The following is a 21,597-nucleotide window of genomic DNA, read 5'->3' as shown; positions in this document are numbered from 1 at the left end:
TTTCATACATTTTTAATAAGCTCTAAAAATACTGCAGCCACTGTTGGGTCATATAGCTTAATGTATCTAAAATAGTTTACCAAATCAAAAAATTAGGGCTGCGGTAAGGGCTTTCTTTCTGAAATTTAACACAGGATTAAATTTCCACGTGGCTATTAATTCTAACCTTGGATTGCTTCTGTCATTTTCTTTTCTGTTATTAATTAGATGCTGAGATTGAGGAGAGTGCTGATTTCCGTGTTGATATTAGGAGTCTTTATACCTGTCACTGTCCCCTGGCCTGCATTAGCACTCTCAGATGTTCCAGGAAAGCCAGTCTGTGCCCTCACCTGTGGTTTAGGGACTGAGATCATCACATCCAGTCCATTTAGCCAGTTCATAGGATCACTGATGTACCATTTCAAAACCAATGTGTTGCCTCACAATTTTTGGCAAAATAGCTTTAATTTTTACAATTGTCAAGGCAATTCACTAACATGTTTGTCCTGGTGAGTGCACTGAGTGAATGTTGTACTCAAGACCTGCAGTTCTCACCTGGCTTTTCGGCACTAAAAGGGCATTAGAAAAAAAGAGCATTAGAAAAAAAATGTCGTTGTACCCAAAGACATCTTGGGGGTAATTAGTTGAAGATACAGAGTTATTTACATTTTTCTTATTTGAATTCTAAGAAAATTTTATTCAGATGCCTATTTTTTCTGGATTGGATATAATCTTAGACCACTTCCTATTGCTAATTACACAATGAATTTTAAAGCATTTATTTTGGCTGGTGGCCCTGGAAAACCCTAGATCAAGGGCCTGCATCTGGTGATGGCCTGTTAGATGGCAGAATTCAGAGACAGTACCAGGCACCACATGACAGAGATGAGAGTGTGGGTGCGCACACACACACACACATGGATTCCAGTCTGCTCTGCTTATAAAGCCACCAGGATTCAGTCACCGGGCTCCATCCTAATGGGCATGTCTAAAGATGATCACCTCCCAAAGTCCCCAGCCCTGTCTAGACTCTGCCATCAGATGAAACCCTCCACCCTCCTCCTATCTCACATTGGGGATTAAAATCTAAAGTGAGTTTCATTGGGGACAACCCATGCTCAAACCATAGGACATACTCTGAAGCTCCTACCAAATTTACATCATTCTAAGCAAAATTAAAATGTGAAATACTGGCATTTACACAGCACATTTGGAACACAGATTCTCTTTTGCTGTCACACCTTCATCACTTCCTGCTCTTCACACTCCACCGCCAGAGCTCTGGGCCTTTTGCTTGCCCTCTGACCACACAGGGCCATTGCCATTCTCCCAGCCCATCTGTCCCCAGCTGTCTTAACTATCAATCCCAGCATGAGCCAGGGAACTATTCTTGTACTTCTGTCCTGTAGGATGTTACTTAGCTTCCTTGAGCATATGCCTGTGTCAGCTCAGAGTCCTGGGTCACCCTGCTGTCTGCTGCTCAGCACACACCCAGTGTCTAATCTGCTTGACCTCATACATTTTTAAATGCTGGACTTAAACCAAACCCTCCTTGATTTTTGGTAGTCCTTTTATTCACTTCATTTGAAATACTAACTGTGTTTCTCTTTAGCAGCACTGTCTGATTTTGATAATATACTTTATTTAATCCAGTATATGCAAAAGTATTAGTCTTTCAGTATATAATCAACATAAACAGCATTAATGAGATATTTTGCATTATTTTTTGTGTTATGTCTGAAACCAGTATGTAGTTTCCTCTTGCAAAATATCTCCTTTGGGATCTGCCAGATTTTAAGTGCTCAGCATCTGTCTGGGGCGCCTCACAACACCTAGCACAACTCACTTTCAGCTTTTCTCTCTATCTTCAAACCAAACTTCTGAGCTCAGGGTCAGCAAAACTTCCAGACTCAAACTTCCAAGGGAAATTTGAGTTACTTTGCTTCAAGTCACTCTATGGAGCTGCCTCTCCACCTCAACACTATCTGTGGCCGCACCCATATCTTCCCCATGTCTCGCTTGTCTCTTCTTCCTTCTTTGAAAAGAATGAAATGTAACCAATCCCATCCTTCCCTGCATTCCCTGAGACTACTTCACCAAAGGTCTTCTCTTTCCAGAATCCTCCCCACTTCCCTTTCTATTAAAGGGTTATTTGTTGCTAGTACTCTCCAAACTTCTGTATTGCTTTGAACCTTCACCACATACCCACCCTCACAATAGGTTCCCACTCCCACTCCTCCCAGTACCACCCTCCGCAAAATTAGGAGGGAACTTCTGGTCTCCAAATTTAGTGATCTCCAAATATCCCTCATTTAGTTGTCTTCATTTCCCTTGTGAGGACTACATTTCACACAATAGCTAACCCTTTTCTTTGGGTCATTACTTTCTACTCTTCTCATCCTGTACCTTTACTACTGTGGTTGCCATTTTTAACACTCTGGACTCTTTTTGGCTATCTCTGCTTATTCCTTTTAATCTCTATGATTTTATCATATCCCTTAGGTTCTTGATTCTTTTTTGGAGATTAACTTCATGCTCATATCTTTGATCATCATTTCTCCCCAGAATACACTCAAATATAAATAATCCACTCTCTTCACCAAATTTCAGTCCTGTATTTCCAACTGCCTACGCTACAGATTCTTCTGAGTATCACTGGATCCATAATATTAAAGGTCATTTTAACTCAGGGCTACTATGACACAGCCTTTAAAAAACTATTTACCTTCAAAGCTTTAAAAAAAAACTTAGGGAGTGTTGTAATTGTCAGCCATATCTCATCTGTGATTACTATTTTATTGATGTCCCTGGCTGTGTCAAAGTATTCTTTCCCTGTGGTCATGTCAGAATCTGGAGATTTAAAAACAAGTGTCATCTTCTCCCTCAACCAGTTCACGCTCAAATTTTCTATTTTTGTCAATGATGATAATCTTTCAATTACCCAGCTTTGAAGAGTTGCTTTTACCCATAATTAGCTCTTCTTCCTTTCTCCCACAGCTAATTTGTCATCATTCTTGTCAATTCACCCTTCACAATACTTGCTGTTATCATCCCATCTCCTTAGCAAATTGTTCACCATATTGACAAACCATGGTCTCTGTCTTCATCAACTCTAGCTCTACCTTTTCCCCAAACTATTTTTAACATCTCCAACAATACAGAAATATGTTGATTGATACTGGATCAACATTAGGTTAAATGAATGTTTACTCATCCCAGCTAGATCTTAAATTCCTTAAGAAATAAATTTGTTTTTATTTAAGGAGAAAAAGACAAAAAAAAAAACAACAGAAAAAGGGTACAAGTTATACAGAATTTCAGAAAAAATAAACAATAGGAAATCACTAGTTAATAGATTGCATATTGTTATCTTAGAAATAGTTGTTCAAGTCACAAAATTAAAGCATATAAAGTGGACTTTCAAACAGTGAGACTGCAAACAGTTCTGTTCAATGATCCAAGAAAACTCAGTAATATAATATGGTTATCTATCTTATACTCTTAAATATATATGCAGTTATATTCTTTAGAGTACTTTCTTTTCCTTTCTTTTGTACAATAACAATTACACATTTTGGGTTTTATTACTCCCACAGTTCTTATTACTTTTTTTTGAAGAGAGTAAAACCAAATGTGACATAACAGAACAGAGTCAGTCAAATCAAAAGGAGGGACATAATAGATAATGTAAAAACAAAATACAAGGTGATCAACAATGGTTACCATACTGCCTCTTGCTATCTTAAAAAGAATTGCCTATATCATCAGTTATAATAAAATTGAACAAAACAGTAAAGAATAAGGCCAAAACATTGGAGACATTACAGGACTTTAAAAGAAGATAATAGTCAACCGGAATGGGCGTCATAATGAATCATATTGTCTTTACAGTTGTTGCCTGTACTTTCGAACTTGGTACTAATCAAGCAAAGCAGAATAGAGGAAAATCAGTCAAAGCAAGATGGTGAGGGCAATACAGGGTTTCAAATCAAGTTAATAGGAAATCAGAGTAGGTCACTATAATGTATCCTGCTTTTTTTATTTTTCCCTTAATTAAAAAGATAAAAATAAAAAAGTAAATAATAAAAAAAGGAGATTGAGATAAAAGAGGACATAACAGCAAAACAGCACAGGTCAAAGCATAACCATTTAAGCAAAACAGTGTTTCATCACAAGATATCCCGACATAAAAGTAGTTACCATAGTGTCTCTTTCCTTGAAATCTTTGAGTATAACTTCATATACTGTAGCATCAAACATATCAAGACAATGTAAAACCATTCAAGAGAATGACAGTATTAAGAGTATTTAGAACCAACTAACAGAAAATGAACAATGGTGTCTGTATAATCTCCATCAAGCTTTTATTCTTCTGTCTTCATTGGTCTTAACAGGTTGTATCTTATTGTATTTTATTATATATGATAATATAAGCAAAAACTTTTATAGACAAGAAATAAAATTTATAATTGGTTGACTCTTGCACTTACTAAATAATAGATGACCAATGAATATTGATAATGAGGTTTTTTTTACTTAAGGAAAAAATAACTCCCACTAAACAGCTAGTTTGGAAAGCCATTTTAAATATAATCATGTTACCCCAAATTGGTTTTTATAACTTTTAGGTTTTACAGTGTAACATGAAAGAAGCAACTGTTTGTTTTGGGAAAACATTGGATTTAGGAGTGAATTCTGCTGCGTCTATTCTGTGGTCAAGACACAAGCTTCTTAACAACTATTAATTTCCTCACCTTGTGTATTACTTATCCATGGAAGTTTATTGTAAGGTTTAAATTAAATAACACCTGAAAGTGATTTGAATACTTCAGAACTGATATAAATAGAACATCTTGTCACAAGGTACAGCTTCATGTTTTAAGAAAATTCTTTTGTTAATCTGCTCAGTAGAAATTCCTGTAATCTCATTAATATTAGTCAAATTTTCTTTTCTGTGACCAAAAAGTTGGCCAAAACAGTTTAAAGGAGGAAAGGTTTACTTTGACTCACAGTTTCACAAGTTTTGGTCCATGGTTGGCTGGCTCAGAGGCAACAGCATCATGATGGAAGGGTGCAGTGGATAAAAGTTGTTCATTCATGGCATCCAGAAAGCAGAGACCAAGAGGAAGGGGCCAAGGGCAAGATACTGTCCTCAAGATCATGCCCATATTACATCACAGACCCAGATACACCCAGAAGTGTGCTTTACTAATCTGCTAGGTATCCCTCAAGGCAGTTGTCATGGTTTATGTCAGATGGCCCCCCAGATCTCATGCAATCATGGATGTGGCTGAGTCTGGTGTTCATGACTGGTTCGTTGTCTGGTGCTTGGATTGGTGGTGTGAGTGCTACGCCTGCCCAAGAGTGGAGCCAACATGCAGAGGAAAGAAGGCGTGTCTCTCTCTTGCTATTTGTGCTTGCTGTTTGTGGTCACCGTGAATGGTTGCTCTGCCATGCCATACTGCCTTGGAGCCAACTGAGTGTGGACTGAAACCTCCAACAACTGTGAGAAATAAACCTTTCCTTGCTTCGGTTTGAGGGTCAAGTGTTTTGTCTCAACAATAAGAGAAAAGTAACCAAGATAGCAATCAAGTTGACAGTCAAGATTAACCATCTCACTCAGCAAGCTAGTTGGAGGACCTGCTGCAAGACAGCTCTGTAGCATACTGATATGACTCAGTCAGCGTCTCTGCCCACAAATTCTTCCAGGAAGGCCCAGACTGAATGCCTGCCATTCTCTGACAGGTGGACATAAATATTGAAGGTTCTTTCTAAAAAGAATGCCATTACTGACAAGGGCTAAAAATTTGTGCAGTGAGGATCTGCCTAAAAATAGCAAATTCTATTTCTTCTTTGTCTGAATACTACTCGCAGGTTTTCCTCTATCCCTTTGTGTGTCACCGGTGGGGAGCCACTTTCACTGGCACTAAAGAGTGCTCCTTTAAGCAAGAATAATGCTGCCTTAGAATATGTTTGTTTCTGGATATGCCTGCCATCTGAGTCTGTGTGCCTTATAAGAGAGATTGCAATGTAGCTTTTGTTTTTTGCAAGTATTTCCTTGTTTGTTTTTATAGTTCATTTATTTGTGTGTCCTTTCCTTCACAAAGCCTGGCATTTAATTCTTTCTCAGTGTGTACTGACTCAGTGAACAAATGTGGAGAAAGGAATGCTTCAGTGGCACCTACCTCTAAGTGTGATGTTTTAGTCTCTTTTTTATTTTCCTTTCTGAACAGTGCAGCATAAATATGAGGCTCCAGGCTCCAAGGCCATTAGCTGTGCTGGTCTAGACAAGGTCCATAATACTTCCCACTAGCACCACTGAATTCGCTCACCCACAGGAGCAGCCATGCTTCTGTAAGGCCCCTTCTCTATATCTGTCCTGTCCTCTACAGGTTGACCACCCACAGAGTGACTGCAGATTGTGTCTTCCAAATATCCTTCTCCTCCACATGAAAAGAATTGAGTTTCTGTGTTCTATTGTCAAGAAACTCTTCTAAAAGGTTATGCCCATATCACATTTGGTGAAGTCCTTTTGAATTTTAAGGGAAAGCAAATTGCGTGCTTTACCTTGTCCTGGCATCTTCACATTTAAGGGGAAAAAAAAGGTGAAGCTGATGAGAAAGAACTACTTTGAGGACAGAAAAGGGTTATCCCAAGATGGATTTCTAAAGGCCAATCAGTGTGATTGGTAGTTGGGTAAGGGAGAAGAAAGGCCTTAAAAAAGCAGCGCTTTCCCTTGGACTCTAGAAATCTCGTTGTTTGCCCTGCTCACAAGAGAACAAGAGATCCGTTTCACTACAAGACCTCTCTCCTCTCCTCTGCTGCTGCATTACAAAAGTGCTGCAGGAGAAAGGGCACCTTTTCTTCACCCAAACAAAGCTGCCCACTGAAGTGTCACCAGGGGTAATGGTGGTGGATAGGGCATGAATGGGGAGTAGATTTTGTCTCCAGCTTCCAAGCACTGAAAGCACTCAGATGATTGTAAAGAGCCTTTCATCTCTCAACTGATTCCCAGCCGGCCACCCAGAGGCCAGCTGGCTGTGAGAAGGGGCCAGTACTGTGCCCAGCAGTGTCCCCATGTCACATCTTCAGCTTGGATTGTTACTGGAGTCCGTGACTTTCTCAACATGGGCTGAGCAACCCTAACCCAAAACACAAAATAGGAAACTTTTTGAGCGCTGACATAACACAAGTGGAAAATTCCACACCATAAAACTTTTTTGATGCAAAACGTTATTTTAAAACACTAGATAGTTTTAGATAATTTAAAACAGTAGATAATTTTAGATAAAATTACTCTTGGACTGTGTATAAGTGTGTCTGTGAAACATAAGTGAATTTTATGTTTAGACTTGAGTCCCATTTGTAAAGTGTCTCATCACACATAACCTTCCAGAATCCAAAAGAAATCCAAACACTCCTTGTTCCAGATATTTTCGCTGAGGGATATACAACCGGTACTATTCTTTTAACTCATCCGACACTCACAGAGTGATCTTTGTTTTGCTTTGAGCAAATGACTGAAATCCAGTTCTGTCTCCAGGTACAGTGCATACGAAGCCAGCAGCAGCCACTGGGACTTCTATGTGGTTGTAAGATAGAAAGTTTGTTCCTTATTTTCTCTTCCTGAGAACTGACTGACATAACATTCTGTAAAATCCATTCACTACTTGTCTAATTGGAGAATAGGTTTGTATAGATTCTTAGCAGGTTTTAAGTATTTTTCATATCTTAGGGGCTGAAATGTTCAAAATATTTCCATTTTTATGTCAGGTTTACAACACTATGACTTTAGTCCCTTTAACTTAGTTTTTGTTTCTAACAAATTATATCATATGAAACAGTTTCACACAAATATGGTCTCCAGGGTTTGTCGACATAGTCACCAGATGCTCAGTTCTGCTTAGGTTTTGAGACAGGCCACATTTTTTGTCCAGAGGCACATGACACCTGCTGGGTCTCAAAGGCCTTCCTCCTTGTTTCCAGAGGCAGTCTGAGGTAGTGTTCTCAGTGTAGCTGTTCCTTCACAACAGCAGGGGCATTTGTATCACTGGTATGTACCTCTGTAGGTCCCAAATGAGAAGAGGAAATTATCAGCAGGACATCAAGATATGCACACAGTCAATGCTATCCAAAAGAGAACAAGTGCTTCACAGAATCTTCCACATGTTCAAGTCTGTTCCAGAGTTACAGAAGTCCAGCCACTGCATGGCTGGCATAGTCCCACATAGATAGATATATTATCCATAGAGCAGTGCATTCCGAAGTGTTCTCTGTGAACAGTTCTAGGCAATGGAAACAATTGTTTGTAACTAAAATGGAGTGTCAGTAAGTACCATTGCCATAGCCATCTACCCCAACTCATATTTAAGAACTCTAAACTACCAGCCCTGGTGTGCATACCTATAAACTCAGCTACTCAGGAGGCTGAGCCAGAAAGATCACAGGTTTGATGCTAGCCTGGGTGACTTAGTGAGGACTTGTCTCAAACTAATATTTTAAAAGGGAATGAGGCTGGGTAGCAACTTAATGGCAGAGCATTGGCCCAGCAAGCAGGAGGCCCCAGGTTAAGTCACACACACACACACACACACACACTTCCCAATGCCAGGTGGGAACCCACAGCGATAGCAGCTCACAGCACTGCAGCATTCAGTGGCATGTGTGTTCATGTTCCTTCCCACAGCCATTGACCTGCTCTACTGGCGGGATATCAAGCAGACCGGCATCGTGTTTGGGAGCTTTCTGCTGCTGCTCTTCTCCCTGACCCAGTTCAGCGTGGTGAGCATCGTGGCCTACCTGGCCCTGGCTGCACTCTCAGCCACCATCAGCTTCCGCATCTACAAGTCTGTGTTGCAAGCTGTGCAGAAGACTGACGAGGGCCACCCATTCAAGTGAGTGCCCAACCAGACTGGCCCTGCTGCCCCGCTGCATGCTGCCCTGCTTCTGTTCTAGCCCAGGAGCCCTGCATGTGAATCTCTGAGACCTCTCGGCATCTTCCAAGGCCTGCCTCTGATATCTAATGTTGCTTGGCTGAGGCCTAGTTCTGTACTGAATTTTTATAATTTAAATTTTGCAAATGATAATTATAACCCATAATGTATGCATAATGTTTTATAATTTAAAGAGTATCCCAATGAGCTAATCCAACTCTGTAAGGAAGGTAGGGCCACTACTATAATCCTGATTTATGGTTAGAAAGACTGAAGTCCCAAAGATAAAGTGACATTCCCACCACCACATTGTCAGTAGTAACACAGAGCCAGGACTAAGGTGTCTGGATTTTTATCTCTATTTCATCATTCTCTGTCTCTGTCTCTGTCTCTGTCTCTGTCTCTCTCTCTCTGTCTCTCTGTCTCTCTCTGTCTCTTTCTGCCTCTCTCTCTCTGTGTCTGTCTCTCTCTCTGCCTTTCTCTCTGCCTCTCTCTGTTTAACACCAAAGGGCCAAGCTTGTGAGGGGTTGAGATGCATGAACAGTCTTATCATATGCCTATGTGTCTTTTTTGTATTTTGCACTGGGACTATCCAATTAGAATGAATATTGGGGAAAAAATTATTTTAATTGTTTATTTATTATAATACTGGGGATCAAACTCATGACCTCATGCATGCCAGGCAGGCACTTGAGCTGCTGAGTTATATCCCCAGCCACCAAATTATTTTAAAAGAAGAGCTCTACTAAGAGAATAGATGAAACGTGGTGAAGGCAGTGCTGGCCTGGCCAGCTGCCTCCACCCAGCCCCACCAAGGGTCTCCCTGACTCCAGATAGAGAGCCTGGGTGCTCTTGGCACAGACTGTCTGCACTGTCCTCTCTCCTGCTAGCTGCTCCAGGGTGTGGACACCATTCAGGTGTCCTTGCCTTCTGTAATGAAGGGACAGTGCGAGCTCTGGGTGAGAATGGTGTCGTCATAGTCATGGATGCCACCTCAGCCTCACCCTTGTTTGCCGTCCCTGCCAGCTGCCTGCAGGTCACTGTGTTCTTCTAATGTGAGGTGAGGGAATGGCATGCCTGGGCTGTGGCGTGGCTACACTACCCCCACTCCAAAGGCGGGGAGAGTGGAGAGCGCGAGGTCTCATCCACTTCTACACTCCCCTCAGCACTCCTGGCAGGGCTCAGCACCCTTGTCTGCATCTTAGCTCGGGCCACTAGAGGCTCTCCTATGAGCTATCACACCATTTTTACCACAATCTGGGCCCCCAAGGGCTGTGACCAGAGGCAGGGAAACCCTATCTCTCATCTCCCTTATTACTTCTAACACCCTGCTATGGGAACAAATGTCTAACTACTAGGTCAACTACTATTAGGTCAACTACTTTATCTTCCTTTAGGAATTAAAATGTAACACTTGCTTTTGGCTGTGTCACGTTATCATCAAAGAATGTCTGATTTGATACATTTTTAATCAGAACATAGTATCTTAGACAAATTGCTAGCTTTGTATTTGCTATAAAGGGGAGAAAACGCTATAACATTCACATGTAAAGCCTAGCACAGTCAGTCCAGGCCCTTATCACAAAGCTCTGCCGGGTGGTTTAAGCAACAGGACTTTATTTCTGGAAATGGCCTAGGCTGGGCAGGCTGAGGTCAGGCTGCCCCTTCCCTGGGGTTGCAGTCCTGTTCTCACAAGCAGGCAGAGGGTGCAAGCTTTCTAGGTCTCTTTATAAAAGGCACTAATTCCATTCCCCAGGGCTTGGTTGCTAGGCCATTCACCTCAAAGAAAGCTCCACCCCACTGTGGGGAGTGATTTCAGCACAGGAATGTGGAAGAGACTCAGAATTCAGTCCATAGCACTCCCTGGAGCTCAAGCCAAGGGCTGCTTCTGTACATTCCCCTGGGCTCCCAGAGTTAAGAAACCCCTTCCAAACTCTCAGGATACAGACTCTTCTGGGCATGCAGGATAGTACTGTATTGAAACAGGAGATAGAGAGAGGGAAAGGGAACAGTGGACCTTTGTGGAAGAGTGTGGCCAAGCAGAGAGACTTGAGGTTGGGTTGGTTTTTAAATATTTTTAGTTTATACATGAGTATACTGTGTTTCCTATATTTTATATACAATATTTGTATATGAGTCAAACTTAACCGCTTAACAAATGAATAATTCCATTACTAAAAATACCACTCACTAGAATCTATGAATATTTTAATATGGTTCAGGTCACTTGAATTTTCAGGGTTCCCAAGATAAACTTGGAAGTGAATTCCAGAATTCTGTGAATTCTTGAAGTTTGATGTGTAACAATAATTGTCAACTAAAGTTTTCAGGCAGCTCCACTATGTAAAGAAGATAGTTCATCTCCATGCAGTCAGGAACTGAGAATTCAGCGCGTGAGCTGAGTGTGCGACAATCTCAGCTGGCCTCACACTGCAGAGTGTTAGGCAATCTCAGTTTCCCCCTCCCCAGACACTTCTGATTCCACATTTCCCAGTGCCCTGGAAGGCAGCTGTGGCTGCTGTCATGGACAAGATGCAGCCAAGTCCTCAGAGACAAGAGGAGCCCTGGGCCAGCCCTGGGGCGCAGCCGGCCAGGGCATCCCTCTGAGGCGCTCCCTGGTGTCTGTTGCCAGGGCCTACCTGGAGCTCGAGATCACCCTGTCCCAGGAGCAGATCCAGAAGTACACGGACTGCCTGCAGCTCTACGTGAACAGCACTCTGAAGGAGCTTCGGAGGCTCTTCCTCGTCCAGGACCTCGTGGACTCCTTGAAAGTATGGTCTTAAGCCCTTCACTGAGTCCCAAGTTCTGTTTTCCCCAAAGGTAGTGAGTTATAAACCAGCGTGCAGCAGAGCATACAACGGAGGTGATAATTCTATTCTGGAGTCAGAAAGCCTCCAGTTGTATGGCATCATGAGATTCAGCCAGTTCCCCTCAAAACTTTAGAAAGGGTAGGCCACTTCCACAAGGTTGTCCTGTGTTTACTGATGAAGCATGTGTCAAAGGAGGTCACATAGCCACTACGAGTATTTCTGTACTTTTTCTTTTTTTTACTGCATACTAGGCTATCTATTCTTGAACCATTTTCAATTTGTCAACCAATTCCCTAAAATTAATTTTTTTAAATCCAGTTTGGGGACATTAAAAACATATCTACTCCCTCATCAAGAGGAGCTATAGACTGTGTTGACACTGCTCCTCCGAGCGTCCTGGGGCCCAGCCCTGAAAGCAGAGGTGCCCTCCACTCATGCGTGGTGAGGCTTTGAGCTCCATGCGCTCACTGGGGCTGGGGATGTCTCCGAGCCTCTGCAGCTCCCTGGGATTTCGGGTGCAGTCACATCCATCAAACATGATCCAGCAACTGTGCATGGAGGGGCAGCTGGGTGACTGCATGTGACTCCTGCACTCAGAGCTTTGTGTACACCCACAGTGTGCAAGGTGGCACCCATGGGTGAGCTCTGGAGAAAGGGTAGAGGGAACCTTGAGAGGTATGGGCTGGACCCTTAGAGGAAAAATAATAACTCACCAGGGGGACCCTGACTACTGACCTCAGTGCTTCTAGGTACCGTAGTGTGCCAACCTCTGGCCCAGACTATTGCTTCACAGTATCCCTGGAATCTTCCAACAGTGTGATCCAAAGTGTCAGGAGGCTTAAGGGCAGGCCTCTGTCACTGATCCCATGATGGGGTTTGGCCACTTTACTGCTCTTTCCTTTTCTACAGAACAATTTCATCAAAATTCATTTTCTATTGCCCCTAATTCTAATCTAAAAATTATAATTACAAATTCTAAGTAGAAAAAATGGAAATGCTAATGTGAGAAATTCTGATTCTAATCTAAACTGAAGTCAGTGGTATGAGACAGTTGTCTGTCAGAAGTCTCAGGAGCTCCTCTGACCCCTTCACTCCTCAGTTTGCAGTGCTGATGTGGCTCCTGACCTACGTTGGCGCACTCTTCAATGGGCTGACTCTGCTGCTCATGGGTAAGGACAGAGGAAAGGGGCATCACTCTTCCTTCACACACTTGGGCAATGTAATACTTTACCTTGTTTTAGTGGATTCCTCCAGTATTCCTGAGGCCAGAGCACTTCCCTTACACCTGCAATTCAACCAAGGAGTGTAACATATATTGCACATGAATAATAATTTCTAAGTGTGCAGTTTTCTTTGCGACACCACTGGTTGTATTTCACTCTGATATTTATCTGTTTATACTCTGGAATGCCATATGGCCATGTGGCTGCTACGGGTAGAGATTCATGATCGCCTTAGGAGGGCTCAGTCCACACTCATAGAAATAATGACATAATATTTATAAAGGGCTCAGATCCTGTTATTTTTCTCATGAACTGCCCTATCTTCTTTTATTTAGAATGCTTCTTAATCCAAATAATATATCACATACATGTATGTATAATGCTATCATGTCATCATGTGAGTGTAACTCTCAGAATTTTAATGCTGTGTTTGTTTTTCATCCTAGCTGTGGTTTCAGTGTTTACTCTACCTGTAGTGTATGTTAAGCACCAGGTGAGTTCCATGTGGCATCAGAGTCAATAAACTTTGACTTTGTGGGCTTTACATGTGCCTATAATCTCTTTCTCTTTATAGGCACAGATTGACCAATACCTGGGACTTGTGAGGACTCATATAAATGCTGTGGTGGCCAAGTAAGTTACATAGTACTGCTCATAAAAAGATGCACTGTTTATAGGCATTTGAATGAAGTAAGTAGGTGTAACCAAAAGATAGTAAAATGTGGTGATTTATAATCAGTCATTTGAGTCCTATGTTCATTCTTTTCTCAATTATATTACTTAAGAAAATGAGTATAAATTGCAACTCTCAATTAAATAAATCCTTCAGTCACTTAAACTATTCAGGTTAGTTTTAAAACATTAAAATGTAAAATTTTTGTTCTCTAAGAATTTTACCTATGCCAGTTCAACAGATACATGTTTGCTTATTTAATTAATAGCTTTACTTTGTTTGTTTTTTTGGTTGGTTGGTTGATTGATCTTTTCTTTCTTTGTTTTTGTTTTGAGATAAGGTCTCACTATGTAATTCAAGCTAGCCTTTAACTTACTATGTACCCAAACTGGCCTTGAACTCACAGAGATCCTCCTGCCTCAGCCTCCCATATGATGGGATTACAGGCATGTGCCATCACTTCTAGCTAATATTGTTGCTTTTTAAAACCTGAGTATTGAACAGACCAGACTGTATTTCCTGGGCTACCTGATAAATTAGGAGATAAAGATTTCAGTTTTAAAAAAAAATTTCCACTTTATGTATCAACGGCTAACGTGACCATTTAACTTGGTAGTTTTTTCCTAATTATTATGCTAGTATTTTTAGGCTTTGCTTCTATCTACAATGATAGTTTTATTTTTTATTAGTATTGCAGACTTTGTTTTAATCAGGTCTAGAAATTTTCAGCTACAAATACATGTCACTAAATACTAGACTTTGTCACTATAACCCCATCTAGTAATCAGATGTGTCTGGACCTTGATGGTTTTATTGTTTTATATAGTCAAAGATATAATAACAGAATAAATAAGACAATCACTTTAAGTTTTTTATATTAGATTACATGTCATTAGCTATAGTCTTGTCTTGACATTTATAAAATTATCATATATACATATATATATATATATATATATATATATGAGGAATGCATCAGTTCTGTGGTGAATTTGGATCTGTATCAGATCTGTAGCACATTTCAAAATGCATGAAATTATCAGGTTGGACTCAAGTGTAACTGATGTCTGATGAAAATCAACAAATGGAAGTTAAAACAGTCATTTTATATAATACATAGTAGTCTGGGATAGCATGAAATTTGCTAATATCCAAATTTGGAAGATTGTTTAAAAATACAAATTGTGAGACCCCACAGCAGACATAGAATTATAAATTCTAGCATTAGTGACCTGGAATTTACATTTTAATCACCTCTACTAGGTGCCTTTCGAAGACTGAACCATATTCAGAAATTACCACATAGAGCTACAGAATAGGAATTTGGAACCTCCAGGATAGCTACTCAATTTTTTTTGGTGGGGGGGACCGAGGATCAAACTCATGACCTCGTGCTTGCCAGATAGGTGCTTATACTGCTGAGCTAAAGCCCCAGCCCAATTACTCAGTTCTTAAGTTGTCCATTGCTTTATTTGGGGATCCTAAGTGAATCACATTTATTAATTTTTTGGTTGGTTGACTGGTTCCAAAAAAGGAATAACTATTATCTTCTGGATACTTCATGTGATAAGCAAAAGGATGGATAGATAAATGAAATACTCTCAGTCCTAGAAAAGTTTTCAGCCCATTGGTATAGACAAAATTGCAGAGGTATGACTTTAACACAATACAAGAACTAAATGCTAAAGTCAGGCAGATGAGGAAACAATTATTCCTTTCTAGAGTGAATAATAAAAAACCACTGAGATAAAATAGTCTTGGGCATGGGCTTTAAGGGTTAGGTGAACACTCATCTGGTGGATGCTAGAGAAAAGCTATTGCAGGCAGAAGAAATAACCTAAGGAAAGACAGAGACCTAGTAACATAGTCGTGTTCGGAAGCAGTGAGTCGGGCAGTGTGTCTAAAAATCAACTAGGAGATCTCAGCTAGAAGGAATGTAGAAAGAGAGGCTGAAATCAGGTGTGCATCCTCTAAGGAGTTTGACCCTGACCTACCAGGAAATGGCTAGTCCTTGACGTGGCTGAGTAGGACAGGGAGGCAATCAGGTTTCCATTTTGTGAAGATTAACGTGGCAGTGTAATGAGAGAAGAAGAAGAGAGAGACTGGAGATGTGGTGGTGAGCTATGAAACTGTCATCACTCAGACGAATTGATAAGGCCAAAGCTGGTTAAAATGAAGAGAATATCTTGTGTACACGCCTATGCGTAGAAGTAGCTAACCTGCAGTTGGAAATCAAAGCCAAGAAGGGGAAGGAAACTACGCTGACTCTGGGAACTCACACACTTACACAGCTGATCCCCACTCCATGCTTTCCGGTACTAGAACCAAAAATGGGGGCAAAGGCTATGTCTTATTTACAGAAAGGAGGAAATAGCAGCTCTTCCAAAGAACCTGGTGTATCTGACATAAAAGTTTGGAAGGCATTTCATGTTGTGTTCTTACTTCTCAGGGAACTTCACTCTCTGAAATGCAGAGCTTATGCCACTTTAGGAAATATTCAAGAACAGTCATTGGAATCAGATTAGTTTGAGTCTATTCCAGGCATTTTGGCTATATGAGTTCTTCCTAAACATTATCTATTTTTATGAACCTATTTTCCTATCTGTAGTTTAGAAATGTAATACTCATCAACCCTCATAGGATTGTTGGTGATTAAATGAGACAGTGTCCATAGTGTACTCTTACTTGGGCATAGGATATAATAAATATTAGCTAGTCTCACCCCCATCCTCCTCATCATCCTCACCTCATCCTACTCCTGCTTGGGGATCAGTTCAAGAGTTTTAAAGATGGGCTACATCAGGCTATATCAATATACCGCAGTGGCAGTCTTTCTTCCATACTGAGTGGCCTGTCCAGGTCATTTAATCTTTCTTTCTTTCTTTTTTTTTTTTTTTTTTTTTTTTTTTTGTCTTTTGGAGACAGTGTCTCACTATGCAGTTCAGGATGGCCTTGAGCTCACTTTATAGCCTAGGCTGGTCTCGAACTTGGAATGATCCTCCTGCCTCAGCCTCCCAAGTGTTGGGATTACAGGCGTGAGCCACCACACCCGGCTCATTTAATCTTTCTTTATGTCAATTTCCCAACTCTAAAATGGAGCTAATATCTAATAACACTTCTTAGAGTTTTGACAATGAGGGAAAAGCACCTCAAATTAGGAAAGGCAAAACACATATTGTAGAAACTTTAAGAAAATAAGAACATTAGAAATCTGCTCTAAGTAAATGCAGCTTCCTGTATCCAAGTGAGTCGCAGTTTGGGTGGTAAAACTGCCCAGCATTTCATGTAGAGGCCCCTTTGGTGATCTTTGATAAATATTAAAGAATGAAGAACATGTCAAAAAAACTGAAACTGAACTGGAGCTATTCTGATTTTCAACTAAGAACAAAGAATAAATTCTGGAAGTTATTTTTAGATAAATTAAATGCCTACTTTTAAGCAAAACTCTAAAGTCACTAAAATGAGTACTCAGAATATGCTGGGTAATGGAAAGGTCCCATAGGCTGCTTTGACCAGTGAGTACTCTGGTTTCAGAGAGACATTCAGTGAGTCTCCCTGGGCCCTCGCATAGAAACATGGAGACATACAGTGTAATGAAGGCAGAGTATTAGAAGGTTGAAATATTAGAGCCACAGGCTGTTCATGAGACCACCAAATGTCAGTCTCATGTGAGATGTAGAGCCCTACCTTTGACCCTATCGCTTTCAACTCATTGCTTCCTGTGGTTAAGTAAACATAAGTGTAATTATCAGAATTCTAGATGACACAGAGACTGGGGCAAAAGCAAAGTTAGTAAAGGACAAGATTAAGATTCACAGTGAATCAAGGGATATCAAGCAAGTTAACATTTTGGATTAGAATCAATAAAATGAAGTTAGTAGGGAAGGCAAAGTACTAGATTTGGATTTTTAAAAAGTCAAATATAAATTTGACTTTTTACAAATATTTACACATATAGAAGGGGAAGGGATGGATAGGATAGAACATAACCATAGTGTGTGTGAATATGTAATTGATTAATTAAGCACATCCAAGTATGAGGCTACCTTATCATGCTCTCATCCCTGGAACACAAAACCCACAGCCACAACTTAAAGGAAGAGAGGTTCGTTTTGGCTCAGTTTCAGAAGTCTCAGGTGCAGTCAGTGGCTCCTGGGCAGAACCTCATGGCAGAGGGCTGTGGGAGAAGAGAGCTGCTCAGGTCATGGCAGCCAGGAAACAGAGAGAGAATGGAAGACCTAAGGAGGGAGATACACCCTTCCAGATGACACCCTGGTGATCAGCCTCTTCCAGTCAGACCCACCTCCTGCCAGACGTCTAGCTCTGAACTTATGATCCAGTCACTTTCCAGAAGCCCTGCCTCTGCTCACATGAGGCCTTTGGAGGACTTCTCCACCTAAACCATAACAGAATCAATGACATGTGGAGCCATCTTTTACAAAGAGATGTCATAATAGAAGTACGAAGTCTAAATGAAAAGAAGCTGCCATCCTTGTATTCTACATTGCTCATTTTATATCTACGTTCTACACATTTTGAAGTTGGACATTTTAAGAGAGCATTTATACACAAGAGTGTGACAGAATGACCAAGATATTGGGGTGTCAGAAATCTGAACTAATGACCAATGAAGGCAAACCTCACTAAGAGTTGATTACCCTGGGCATGAGATGCCTTTGAAAGAATTCAATAGACATCCCAAATAGTGGGAGGCTTAACTTTGTGAAAGGAGTAAGCTTTCTCTTTTTCTCTGAAGAGCAATGAGTGGAGATTCTAGAAGTTCGAGGATTTGAATGAGATTTAAGGGAAACAGTAGCAGTTTGAGTTGTTCAGCTGGAAGGCATTGCCCGTTGGAGCAGTGAACCCCAGGACGTTCACACAAGCATGTGCAGAAGTTAGTTGGCCACCACCACTCAGTGCCCTCTCCAGCTCCTCTTCCACTCATCCACCCTGCTTCAAGTCCCGTAATTCCGAAAGCTGTCTCAGGGCTCCAGACCCTCTGCCCCTGAGCACAAACCTCCTCTGCGAGCTCCAGGCGGTTCACCTGCTCACTTAGTATTTTCCCGCGTGTGTCTCATGGACACTTAAGACTACACGGCCAAACACCTTGCGGTTCCATATCGGAACCTGTTTTTCCTTCAGTTCTCAACATCTTGGTAAACATCAGCATCATTCACCTGGTTCCCAGGCCCAAAACTGAAAAACCTTCCTCAGTCATTCTTTCTGCTTCCTTTCTCGTGTGTTCAGCCCATCAGGATGTCAGGTGGGGCCCTCAGGCTCACCACACAGCTCTCCGGACTGCCAACCTGTCTGTCCCTCTACCTGTCACGTGCCCCGGACGTGGCCGTCTCGCGCCTGGACTACTCCAGTTTCCCTCACTCCATTATTGCTCCTACTTTTAGTTCCCTAGTTTTTCGCACAGCTGCTGTCCATTATCTTAAAACATGAGTCACAGCACTCCCTGCCTAAACTTCGTCAGTGGCTTCACACAGCACGAAACAGAACCCAGCCCTTACCACCACCATGGGTTCCAACACGAGGCTACTGCCTACCTCTCACGCCCCGTCTCTAAGCTCTGCACCCACCAGCCACACCCAAGTGTGTCGTCTTTCCTGAGCCTCTGTGCTTGCCGCTTCATCCATCTAAAACCTCCATCCTCCTGAGAGTGTGGACTCCGTCCTATGTGCTGGGCGTGTTTGTCGGGTTGACGGATTTAAAGTAGGCACTACTCACCTCACCATGAGCCCCATCCTTTCTATCAAAGAGCCTGATTTTGCTCTGTGGAATGTGTCATGATCTAAACATCCCTGGTCAACATGCTTATTTCCTCTCTTCTGAACCCCCACAAGTGCAAAAGCTCCATGAGAACAGATACCTCCTCCTTTGTCTTTAGCACTGATTTCCTGCCAGAGTCTGCATAGTGCATTGTGAAGCTTCAGTTTAACAAAAGCTTCTAGTGTAAACCGAGCCTCAAACCACACAAGCACACCATGAACATCAGTGAGTTTAGGAGCTTCTGTGGAGTCTGGCCCGCACCCACATGTTAAGATGTGTCTTGAAGACCAGAAAAGCTCATCAGCTGAATGAGCAACAGAGCTGGGACTAAGACCCCTTTTGCTGACCTGCAGCTGTGTGTAGTTTGACCACGCTGAGGCAGACGTAGGCGTCTTATCTTAGAACCAACCTTCCTTGCTCTTGTCTTACTGCTGTAATAATTACACCCTCTCTTTCAAAGGCACCCCAGCATGTTGATTAGCTACATAGTTATACTAGATGTGACTTTCTCAGATCGTTCATTATCCAATGTTTATTTCCTTTTTATTGGTTTATATAAGAGTGTTTAGAGGTATGCACATAAAACTATATCTCCTGAAATATTAAGCTATTTGGTCACTTAGCTATTTAAAGTAATATATGATGAAGATATAAAGTGATTTCATTTAGAACATTTGCAATTTCACCCTTTAATGTTGTTTTTTCAGGATCCAGGCTAAAATCCCTGGTGCCAAAAGGCACGCGGAATAGGTGGCTCTCCTGGCGGGGACCGGACACACCCAGGGATGTCTGAGTGGTAACAGCTCTCGCCTTAGTCATTACTGCAAATCTGTTGTCCCCCCCAATACCATAATTTTAGAGGCAAACTTTGAAACAGCTGTTTTTAGGCTGTTGGTGTACGCTTAGGATATTTGAGTGACTTGTGTCAAGCACTGAAGTATAGAGAAAAGTGTATTAGGTGTGAATTTTAATTTTGTGTTGCTAACAAAGTGCATGACGGTGAGAGCCATTTCTTGTTCCCTTGCGCACCCCCTCCCTCCACAGTGCTTCTGTAGCGTCTCATGACCCTGTGGCTTGGCCCTTCCTGCCCAGTGCTGACGCAATAGTGGAAATCGCTTCTGTGTCTTTGGGTTGCTGGTTGGGTTAATCTTTAATAACATTATATAGAATTGTAGACTAATGTTTTAGCATTTTTTCCAAAACACACAATGTAAACATAAAACAAAACCAAAAAACAAAACAAAAAAATCAGTCCTCTGTACTTATGGTAATCAGTTTTGTATAACTTAAAATAATTAAATGAATAAACCCAAAATGAACATGCAATACTTTTGTTGTATGAGATTGACAGGCTGATTTACATGTATGGTCACTAATAAGTACCAGCATGTTAACTTTATTACAATTTGTATTACTTTCTCTGTAGTTCCTAATGGACTTAATTATGGACTCTGGATATTTGCACTTCTGTACTTGATTCTGAATGCATAAATAAATGTTACTAAATGTAGGAAGTTCTCTGTCTTGTCATCATCTTACTGGAGGATGCAAACATCCTAAGTGAAGTCACTTGAAGACGTGCCGGGAGAACGTGCCTGCAAGCTCCTTTCTTTTCTCTCCAGGAGCACAGGGCCAACTTCAGTGTGGTTTAAATGGCTCCTTTGGGTTTTTAGTATAAATCACTGGAGCTCTAGTTAAAAACTCTTCATATTGTATTGTGAGTTGTAGACGGCACTCTGCTTTTGTTCGTTTTTTTTTTTTTTTTTTTTTTTTGTCTATTTCAATTCAGTGTTGGAATCAAAAGTCAAAGATGAAGAAATAAAGAGAGTAGCAGTAGGAGAAAAAAAGTAGGAGGAGGAAAAAAGGCACAGTTACTTGAGCAGAGCTGTCTTCGCCCAATTTAACTTGGGTAGATAAGAACATAGAGAGTTATTCTTCCACACAGAGCAGTGTGAAGGTCACAAGGCCAGCCCGACACTGTGCCAATGACCACAAATTCTCATTTTGGTGTTGGGAGCAGAGAGCTGGTTGCTACATGGAAATGCTCACCAGACAGAGGGTGGCACAAAATCACAGCTGTGGTACAAGCTTGTGTTTTAAGGATTCACCAGGAAGCTGAACTTCAAGATTGGGTCCTGCTGGATAAAGAGGTTCACCCAATGAAGGAAATGCAGAGCCCAGAAAGCCAAGACACATGTGTGTGG

The 21,597-nt window shown here is 41.3% G+C and overlaps 1 protein-coding gene across 7 annotated transcripts in view; it reads left to right on the top strand.

The window, feature by feature from the left end:
• Positions 1-20,907, top strand: part of Rtn1 (reticulon 1) — a 294,963-nt gene extending 274,056 nt beyond the window's left edge. For all 7 annotated transcript variants that reach the window (XM_063240875.1, XM_063240876.1, XM_063240872.1 and 4 more), the window contains 6 exons: positions 8,666-8,873; positions 11,545-11,683; positions 12,822-12,891; positions 13,392-13,438; positions 13,520-13,578; positions 20,101-20,907. In XM_063240875.1, coding sequence (XP_063096945.1) covers positions 8,666-8,873; positions 11,545-11,683; positions 12,822-12,891; positions 13,392-13,438; positions 13,520-13,578; positions 20,101-20,143 — 566 coding nt within the window. In that variant the 3' untranslated portion in view covers positions 20,144-20,907. The remainder of the gene's footprint in view (positions 1-8,665; positions 8,874-11,544; positions 11,684-12,821; positions 12,892-13,391; positions 13,439-13,519; positions 13,579-20,100) is intronic.
• The last annotated feature ends 690 nt before the right edge of the window (positions 20,908-21,597 follow it).

This window comes from Cavia porcellus, unplaced genomic scaffold (genome assembly GCF_034190915.1).
Source record: "Cavia porcellus strain 051 isolate PalLab524CR breed Dunkin Hartley unplaced genomic scaffold, mCavPor4.1 scaffold_31, whole genome shotgun sequence".
Classification (NCBI taxonomy): domain Eukaryota; kingdom Metazoa; phylum Chordata; class Mammalia; order Rodentia; family Caviidae; genus Cavia; species Cavia porcellus.
The sequence above is the reverse complement of the archived record's forward strand: the minus strand, read 5'-3'. Positions and strand labels throughout refer to the sequence as shown.